The sequence below is a fragment of the Fukomys damarensis genome, unplaced genomic scaffold, assembly GCF_012274545.1.
Source record: "Fukomys damarensis isolate Sample0158 unplaced genomic scaffold, DMR_v1.0_HiC HiC_scaffold_3, whole genome shotgun sequence".
Taxonomy (NCBI): domain Eukaryota; kingdom Metazoa; phylum Chordata; class Mammalia; order Rodentia; family Bathyergidae; genus Fukomys; species Fukomys damarensis.
In genome coordinates, this window is record NW_022900915.1 from 16,069,344 (window position 1) to 16,079,864 (window position 10,521).

Here is a 10,521-nt window from a genome sequence, read left to right on the forward strand (position 1 = left end):
AAGAGGAGGGGTCACAAGTGTCAGATTTTGGAATCTGATGGCAGATCTTATATGTAACAGATATATGTGGGTCTGACTCTTAGGAGGGCTCTGCTGACCTTAGACTAGTAGAAGTTTGAGGAAACAAAGCTAGAAATAATATATGGGGAATCACGTTGGCGCTGAGCGCGGGCGAGCCCTGGTCGCGGGCCTGCAGCGTCAGCTCGAAGGCGCGCAGCTGCTCGTGGTCGAAGGCGCGCTGCGCGAACACCACCCCGCTCTGCGGGCTCACGGACACGTAGGACAGCAGCGCTCTAGGCTCCAGGTCGCTGGCCACGATGGAGTAGGAGACCTGGCCGTTGTCTCCCGAGTCAGGGTCCCAGGCACTGACTTGCGCGATGGAGACACCAGGAGGGTTGTTCTCAGCCACATGGACCACGTAGGAGGCCTGGTGGAAAACGGGTGCATTGTCGTTGACATCGGTGATGTGCAGGGTGATGTAGGTACTGGTAGAAAGCGGTGGCTTCCCCCTGTCTGTGGCAGTGATGGTGAAGTTGTACTCCGGGTCCTGTTCTCTATCCAGGGCTCCATCTGTCACTAGCTTGTAGTAATTTTTAGAAGAAGAATAGATCTTGAAAGGAAGGTCTCTTTCTATAGCACACGTGACTTCTCCATTTTCTCCAAAATCCCGGTCCCGTGTTTTGAAAAGGGCAACAACCACTCCAGGAGGGGAATCCTCCAAGATCTGTGCAGAGAGAGAAGTGATGACTATTTCGGGGCTGTTGTCATTTTCATCTAGGATTTCTATGAGTACTTTACACTGGGTAGAGAGACCACCTCCGTCCTTCGCTTCCACTTCCATGGTGTATCTTTCTACATCTTCAAAATCCAATGACTGGTTATTCCTAATCATGCCTGTTTTTTCATCCAAAGTGAACATGTCCTTTGTGCTCTGGAGGGCGCTCCGGAAGTAGTAGCTTATCTCTGCATTGATGCCCTCGTCGGCATCAGTGGCTGTTACCTGCAACACGGAAGATCCTGGGGGCAGATTTTCACTAAGACTTATTCTATATTCGTCTTTGGTGAACTTTGGGGGGTTGTCATTTGTGTCCTTTACAGCGATTTCTATCTGAGCAGTAGCACTTTGTGGCGGGTCCCCTCCGTCCAATGCAGTCAAAATCAAGCGATGAGATCCCTGCTCTTCCCTGTCTAAGAATTTCTCCAGCGATAACTCTGGGTATTTCTCACCATCGGAATTCACTCTAACCATTAATGAGAAATAAGGGTTGGAGCTTAAATGATAGTCCTTAATTGAGTTTAGGTTTATGTCGGTGTCAGTGGCAGGATCAAGGGATATTCGTGCGCCAGGAGATACAGATTCAAGAACTTCTACATGTATTTCCTTTTTATCGAATTGAGGAGCGTGATCATTAATGTCTTCAATGGCCACAACGATATGAAAAATATTTAAGGGATTTTCCACCACGGCCTCCAACTGTAACTCGCACCTTCTCCTCCCTCTGCATATCTGCTCGCGGTCTATGCGGTCCTTCACCAGTAAGTCCCCGCTCTCCGCGTCTACGCTGAAGTGCAGCTTCTCCGCGCTAACGCGCAGCTTGCGAGCCGACGCGTCCTGGACACTCAGCCCCAGATCCCGGGCGAGGTTCCCCACCACCGAGCCCTTGGCCAGCTCCTCGGGAATGGAGTAGCGGACGGGCTCGCACAGCGCCGGGTAGAACAAAGGCAGCAGGAAGGGAAACAGTACCTGCCCGCGGCCGGCGCGTCGCCTCTGCGCGCAGCTCCCTCCCATTGCTCGCTGCGCTTCTCGGCCCCCTCTTCACGCCTGGAGGAAGTGCACTGGTCCGCGGTGGAACGGCGTTGGTCCCAGGCCAGGCAGAGCCGCGTTTCGGGGTCGGGAACCCCTGTGCTCAGGGCCGGGTGTGCGCAGCCCAGAGTCTGTCTGGGTGAGAGGGTTTCCTTCTGTGTGTGTTGGTGGCGGCGCAGGAAACCCCAGGCTGAGGCTGAAGGATCCCGGGCGTCGAGCTTTCTCTGCACTGGCCGATAGCGGCGCCCAGAGGCTTTGTGTGGAACTGCAGCCTGGCTTGTTTTGAAATCTTTATTTCCAAAATTTATATACTAATTACCCTTTGATAATACAGCTACCGGTATGTACTTGCCATAAATTCAAGTCTCTTCATAGTATTATGGTAGCTATTTATTTTTTAGTGTCTTAAAGAAATTTATTATTGGCAATTTCAAGCTTTTAGTGTAGAATATATATTGTGAACCTTCACCCACCCATCCTCCAGCTTCAACAATGATTACCAGAAAGCCAATCTTTATTTAAAATATACTGCATCCGGGAATTTACTTCAGTGGTTCCACCGCCTGCCTCGCAAGTGCAAGGTCCCGAGTTCGATCTCTGGTACAAAACAAAACAAAGCAAAACACACCAAAAAACTGAACTCTCCAGATACTAAGGCAAAGTCCATATATGCTATTTCAATGAAAACTTTTGAAGGTGAAGTATTAAAATAAAAATCTTATCTTTCATTCTATTAATGGCCTATAATCTATTTCCAATGCATAATAAGTCCTACACAGTTTTAAAAAACTAGAATCCAGCAGTTTCCATATTCTACCCAGTCATCCATCCAGTGTATCTTGTGTCCTGGTTGAAGAGGCAAGTGACAGTTTTGTAGAATACTAGTTACCATGACATACATTTTTATCTATGCTATTTATTTTTTCCAGATTAACACAGACTTTAAAAATATAGATGAATACTAAACATACAGGACAGAAATTTAAATGACAGTTTTCTTCCTGTATGATTAAAATATGACCCTGAGTGCTGGACGTGGTAGCCACACCTGTAATCCCTGCACTCGGGAGGCTGAAGCAAGAGGGCTGCTGAAAATTCAAGGCCAGCCTGGACTACTTATTGAGACTGTCTCAAAAGTATGACCCTGAATGATGCTTTAGTTTTTTCCTATTAATTTACGGAAAAAAGCATTAAAAATAATTAAATTTTCTGTATCTCACTGATAGGTTTCTAGATACATTACTTCTTATATTTTATAAGAAAAAAGCAGAAATGTGAAAAAGTAATTATGAAAACAAATAAAATATTTCTCATCCATGGAAATTCCTGCCAGAAGTTATTATGGACCACATGTTTAGACTTTTGAGTCACCTTCAAATCTTATTTTTCAAATCTCTTGGAATGTAATTTATCACTTGAAAACTAGCATTATCTATCAAATCACATTCAATAATACATTATTTATTCCCTTACATCTAAAGCCAGTGAAACATTTTTAGAATCTCCCTAGCATTTCCTGAGAATATTTTCTTTACTCATATCCCATACCCAGGTACACTTCTAGCTTTTATCAAAGGGAGAATTGAGTTCAAAATAATATCAAGCTAGAGCTGAGGATTTAGCCCAGTGGTGCCATGCCTGCCTCCCAAGCACAAGGTCCTGTAAAGGAGTCACTCAGAAGAATGGCAAGTGGCAAGTGTGGAAAAGGTCTCATGACAAGAGAAGAAGCAATAGAGAGAGAGAGAGAGAGAGAGAGAGAGAGAGAGCTGAGGAATAATTTTAATTCCTTTTCTTTTGTTCTTTCTGTGTTCAGTCTTAGAAAGTTGTCTTAAGCAAACATATACCTTAGGAAAGATGAGTGTGAAACTATTTCTCATAATTTGGCATGACAGCTTTAGGAAATTAAAACCTTTGAGGAAATGAGCACAAAGGACACTACACATTTTACCATTAAAATAATAAAAATGCTTTACTGAGGTTGTGGAAATTGATTATCCCCAGAAAAGATCTTAAAAGTCAGACCATCTCTACAGGCTTGCCATTTGAAAAACATCCTTTCAACAGCATGTTTCGCTGTTATAGTAAAAGAAAAGTGGAAGCAGTAAATCTGGGCCCCCAGTTGCTTTTAAAAGAAAAAAGCATCTACTTTCCTATTAATTTACACTTATAAAATAATATAAAGCTGTAGAAATTATTTTAGGAGTAAGAATTTTACAATGGGGCACTGAAGATAATAATAATCAATAAACTTCAGAAGAGATACCCAACTGAAGAATCAGTCGTGAATCACTGCAACTATCAACACCTCTCAAAAAGGCCACATCCATGCAGGATAGTGAAAACTACCCCAGGAAGAATGGTTTCTGTTGACACTAGGTTAATTATTAGGGGAAAGTAAAACTTACTTAGTGACATAACCAATAAATGTCTCCTTGAGATGTTGGAGCAGAAATTAGGCTCACTGAAAACTTAAGTGGTGAGAAACATATTAATAACAACTGGTGCTACCTTAAATAGGAACACTTTATGAGAAAGCTAACTGTTATAGATGTAAATCAAAAATAGAACTCACAGGAACCAAAGGAGCATCTTCAGTAGGTAACTTGGAATCAAATGAACTGCACAAAGGCTCATTTTTCCCACAGCTCTCCTGGCTGATGAGCGTATCTGCATAGTTGGGCTGAGGGAAGATCAGGTGGCTCTTCCTAGAGTCAGCTGTTAAAGAAAACTCCTGGGAATAGGTCTGCAGGAAAGCCTGTACCCCCTCCATGCCCACAAACTGTGAGGTGGCCATGCCAGGCAACCTGTCACTTTCAACCTGTAGTAGTCTTGAAGAGTGCCACCGCTGCAGTCGGAGTGCCAGCAACACGAGGACAAAGGCCAGGAAGACACAGGAGACAATGGCCACTGCCACCACCAGGTAGAGCGTGAGGTCTGAATCATCAGGGTTAGCAGGAATATGGATGCTGCTCAGGTCAGCCAGGATATCCGGGATGCTGTCAGCCACAGCCACAGTAAGTGTGACAATGGCAGAGAGGGGGGGCTGGCCATGGTCCTGGACAGCCACCACAAGGTTCTGCTTGAGAACATCTCTATCCAGCAGGGTCCTTGCAGTGCGCACCTCTCCTGTGTGCAGCCCCACTGAAAAGAGCCCAGGCTCACTGGCTTTGAGTAAGCGGTAGGACAGCCAGGCATTCTGTCCTGAGTCTTTGTCCACTGCCACTACCTTGGTCACCAGGTATCCAGGTTCTGCAGAGCGGGGTGCCAGCTCCACACCAGTGGAGCCATCAGTAGGGATGGCAGGATATAGAATCTCAGGAGTGTTGTCATTCTGGTCAAGGATATACAAGCTCAGTGACACATTGCTGCTGAGAGGTGGGTTCCCGCTGTCACTTGCCCTCACCTTCATTTGCAGATTTTGAAACTGCTCATAGTCAAAGGAGCGCAGTGCATACAGTACACCAGTGTCAGAATTAATGGACACATAGGAGGAAAGAGGAGTCCCCTGGATGGTATCCTCTGCCAAGGAATAAATAACTCTAGCATTCTCACTGTCATCTGGATCATAGGCAGATACTGAGAAGATGGAGGTGCCCCTTGGATTGTTTTCCGGGAGGTATACAGAGTAGAGGGATCGAGAGAAGGCAGGTGGATTGTCATTGATATCAGCCACATACAGGGTGATATGAACTTCTGTGGATAAAGGTGGGGATCCTCTGTCTGTTGCTATCACTGTAATATTATACTCAGAGTTTTTTTCTCGATCAAGAATTTGGGCCGTCAACAATCTATAATAATCTTCTACTGAATTTTCTAATTTAAAAGACAGATTCTCCTGAATGGAACAGACAACTTGACCATTCCTCCCAGAATCTTGGTCATGAGCATTGAAAAGAACAATTACTGTTCCTTGTGGAGCATCTTCCCTCACTGGGCTAAACAGAGATGTAATGGTCACTTCGGGCCTGTTGTCATTTACGTCTTCTACCATAATTAGTACCTTTGTTCGCCCTTTCAGTCCCCCACCATCTTCAGCTTGTATTTCCATTTCATAGAACGAGCATTCTTCATAATCTAGACTTCTCGCCACTGTTATTTCCCCACTGTTTTCATCAAGCTGGAATAAGGAAGATTGTTTCTCATTGATTTTCCGCAATTTGTATGTCACTTTTGCGTTGGTTCCCTCATCCGGATCGCTAGCTCTTACTGTGAGCAGCAGGGTGCCCGGGGGCACGTTCTCAAGGACTTTCACTCGGTAAGTCGGTTGAGCAAAGACCGGGGCGTTGTCGTTTGTATCCAGCACAGTCACCTGGATGTGCACCGTGCTGGAGCGGCGCGGGTCGCCGCCATCTGAGGCGGTGAGGACCAGATGATGAATGGCTTCTTCCTCTCGGTCCAGGGCGCGCTCCAGCACCAGCTCTGGGCTGATGGTTCCATCGTCTGCGGTTTGCAAGTCCAGAGAGAAGTGGTGACTGGGGCTGAGCTGGTAGCTCTGTAAGGAGTTCACGCCCACATCCGGGTCAACCGCTTCTGGGAGTGGATAGCGTGCTCCAGGAGAAGCAATTTCATTAATTTTTACTTCCAGATTTTCTGCCTCAAATTTTGGCGCATTGTCGTTGATATCAGTTACTTCTATTTCTATTCCATAAAGCTTCACTCTGTCTTCAACCAAGACTTTAAAGTTCACCAGGCACCGCGCGCTCTGGGCGCACAGCTCCTCCCGGTCTATCCGGCCCGCGGTGACCAAGCTGCCGCTGCGCGGGTTCAGAGAGAAAAGCTGCGTCCTACCTCGGGAGACGATGCGGACTCCGCGCTCCGCCAGCTCCTGGGCCTCCAGCCCCAGCTCCTTGGAGATGTTGCCCACGATATATCCCTGCTCTTTCTCTTCCGGCACCGCGTAGTTGATCTGACTGGCCTTGGCCTCCCACAGCGTCCCCAGGAGCGCGCACAGCAGGGCCAGTCTTCTGCAGTGCTGGCGTTTGGTTGGAGCTGCCATTGCGCTTTGCTACGGAATTTTCTCAGAACTCTCTTTGTGCACGCAGACTCTAGATTCTTCTTTTCCTCCTACAAAATCGGGTTATCCTTTTCCTCAGAGGAAAGCCGGAATGCTTGTTAAGTCGAATCTTGTTGCAGCCCCGGATTCAGTTTGTGGGATATGAGGGGCGTTATGTAGACGCAGATCCGGAGCTCTTTTTCTTAGTTGGTGAACAGCGACGCTCAGAGTCCTAAAGCGTTACTACATCAAATGGAATGCTAAACTTTGCTTTCTCTTTTGGAGATGGGGTCTCACAATGTTGCTCCAGCTAGTCTCCACTCTTGAGCTTCCGATGTTCCTGCCTAAGCCTTCCCAGTAACTGGCACTACAGGAGCAGTCATTGCACCCAGCAAAATATACACATTTGACTACAGATGGTTGACAAAGAAAACACTATTCTAATTAGGATTTTAGATTTGTCTAAATGTTTTTTGCATTCACAGTTTAAAAGCATTTACCATTTGTAGATATATGAGTTGTAAATGAAGTGGAGTGAAATTTCTGTAATTATTAAATCACCAGATTTTCTTGTTTTGCTTAATTTCTACCTGTTTTTGGTAGAATCTTATCCTATGAACATACGTAAAATGTTATAAATTTTTATTCTTTATTTTTTTGAGACAGGGTTTTACTATGTAGTTCAGGCTGGCCTTGAACTCACTCTGTAGCCCAGGCTGGCCTCAAACTCTTGATGATCCTCCTGCCTCAGCCTCCTGAGTGTTGAGATTACAGGTGTGTGCTACCATGCCCAGCTGTTATAATTTTTGTTTTTGTTTGTTTATTTGTTTTTGTTTTGGTACCAGATAGCGAACTCAGGACCTTACATTTTTGAGTTAGGTGGTGGAACCACTGAACTAAATCCCTGGCCCTTGTTATAATGTTTTAATGATGCTTATTTTTTCTATATATCTTTATCAATCTTCAAAAGTATTCAGATGTGCAATCCTCTTTGAAAATTCATATTTTTAGATTTTCCTTTTGCACTGTACATTTTTATGTATGTGTACCATATATCAAATAAATGTATATGATGCATTATTCACTTTAAATTATTTTACAAAGTCATTATATTTGGGTGGCAAAATTCCAGAAGGAAGGTTTCATTTAAAAATGGGGTCATGAAAATAATTGTAATTTGTCAATATAGAATTTCTTACCTACTGTTGTTAAATTCTATTGTCAAGATTAAGGTTCTAAAAATTTACACTGTTGTCATTATTTAAACTTCTGCTATTTCAAAGAAAGGTTAGTTTTCTGTTTGAATAAATATATGATGGGTAAACAGCATGTGGCATCTGGAAGATTCAAATGAACTTACTAGGAAAATCAAATTTTCACTTTAATCCTCAATCAAGAAATTATTATTATTAGTTTTGCGTGCCAGGGATCAAATTCTGGGACACACACACACACACACACACACACACACACACACTTTCTCACAAATATGAGAAAAGTAAAAATAAATCATGCAATTTTAAAGTGGTCTTATGCTTCTTTTTCTAAGAGTCATTTAAACTTATGTAACAGTTAAGAAAAAATAATACAAAATATAGAACAAATAATTACTACTCAAAAATAAAATGGTTTTATAAAACCACTTTCAGCAATTTTTAAAGAAGCCATTTAGTGTATCACATGCCAATGGAAACCATACTTGATCTTAGCCAAAAGGCTGAGAGGCAACCACCAAGGGAAAACACACAAAAGACTTATATCGTGTAATGGCAACTTTGTAAGAACACCAGCTTAATAGTCTTTGCTTTAGGAAATAGAAAAATTCAGGATTCTCCTTCCTTCCTAAGAGGATGATGAGAAAACACCTAGTCTTTTATGTTTAGGATTCAAAATGATAAGAGAAATCTAGTATCTCTTCCACCCATCCTTCTTCAAAGACTATATATCAGGAATCAGAGCCACAGAAAAAGAGACATTTCCTTTTTCTCTCCTCTGCCCTCCTCCTCCCCTTTTCTCCCCCTGTCTTAGGGATTGAACCTAGGGCCTTGATCATACCAAGCACATGGTCTACCACAAAGCTGCATGACCAGTCCTAGCATTTCTTTTTCTATAGGATTCTGCATCCAAGAATCTCTGAAAGAATGTTTGGATCTAATAAGTTCAGCGAGTCTGTGTCTTTTATACACATAAGCCTACATAGTATTTTTGTACCTTTTTAAGGGAGTCAATAAATCATAAATCCATTAGTTAAGTATAAAGAACCAGGCCTTTTTGTCCAGAATTGCCATCTTCCACCAATTCCCCAAAATGATGAACTCAAAGGGAAAGATGAGAGGCTCCTTATGTATGTTCTTCAGGCCTTTTAGAAAATATAGAGTTGTTCCTTTGGTGAGATATATGTGAATTTACAGGAAGGCTGATACTGTAGACATCAAGGGCATGGATAGTATTGAAAAAGAAATCTGGAAGAACCTACAGTATCATCCAGCATGGTGTGGACATTGTTTCAAACAGGCAGGTTAAGGGCAAGACTGTTGCTAAGAGGATTAGTTGTGTGCTGAATACTCTAAGAGCCCAGCTACCTTCTTGAAATGTATGAAGGGAAATGATCAGAAGAAGAAGAAATACAAAGAGAAACGTGCGTGGGTTCTACAGAAACTTGTTCTGGCCAGTACACCAGTTTGTGAGAACTAAAGGGAAAGCGTGCTGAGCTGCTGGAATCCATTCCCTATAAAATCATGGCATAGCAGACATAAAAATAAAAGACCTAAGGATCACGGAGGGACTATACTGAAGGAATAAATACAAGAAAGGGAAGGAACCTGCCAATGAAATTATATTTTGTTCCTTTAAATGATGAATTAAATGGTTACCTACTCTAAACTTAATAGTTACTTACATAAAATGAAAGAGGCAATTAAAGAGTTTCACTGACTTTGAAAAAAAAAGAGAAAAACTGTCCAGTCCTTTTGCTGATAGAATATAGCACACACTTAGTACTATATAAATCTGCATATCTCCTGTAACCTTTTCATTTCCCTGGAATGTCACATACTCACTCAGGAATCACCCTTCCCCATGAAGAATGGAAATACAGCTCTCTGAAGGTTTATAACTTTCCAAACACAACTCACTGGAGCAGATAATGTATTGTATTTTGACGTAAATATAGACAATTAGATGGATGAAGGAGTAGATGCAAATGGAACTCACCGGTGTCAGAGTCTCAGGATGAAAAGTTGTCTCACTGGAATTATAAAGTGGAAACAAGGCGCCAGATGAATCACCGCAAAGGATGTCTTGACCCGAACCCAATGGATCACTACATTTTTTAAAATTAAATTCTGTCTTTCCCATATGCTCAACGCATAGATTGAAAGAATAAGGCAATGTCCCTTCGCTGTAGTTGGGAACTACAGGCCCAGGCTTGGAACAGAGACCATGCTGAACGCAGCCCCAAGCAGTAGGGCTGGAGGAGTGTCGCAGGCGCAGAGCAATTACTAGAATCACTGCGAGGAGGAAGAGCACTGAGATCAAGGCCAAAGCCACCACCAGGTAGAACTGCAGCTCGGCCTGGGGGTCAGAGGACACAGGGTCTTCCCTGAGGTCCGGCAGCACCTCCTGCAGGCTGTCCGCGAAAACAAGGTGCAGCGTGGCGGTGGCCGAAAGAGGAGGCTGCCCACCATCCCGCACAGCGACCAGCAGGCGGTGGCGGGCAGCGTCC

At 43.6% G+C, this 10,521-nt stretch overlaps 1 protein-coding gene across 9 annotated transcripts in view; it reads right to left on the reverse strand.

Annotated features, from left to right (window-relative positions):
- LOC104855158 (protocadherin gamma-C4) overlaps positions 1-10,521 on the reverse strand; it is a 171,487-nt gene that overhangs the window by 103,316 nt on the left and 57,650 nt on the right. The window contains exon 2 of one of the 9 annotated variants that reach the window (XM_033767081.1): positions 10,011-10,496. The exons of 7 other annotated variants lie outside the window; for them this stretch is intronic. In XM_033767081.1, coding sequence (XP_033622972.1) covers positions 10,011-10,154 — 144 coding nt within the window. In that variant the 5' untranslated portion in view covers positions 10,155-10,496. Of the gene's footprint in view, positions 1-4,376; positions 7,181-10,010; positions 10,497-10,521 lie in introns of those variants that run through there. One more of the 9 variants, XM_019206019.2, reaches the window with a different exon arrangement.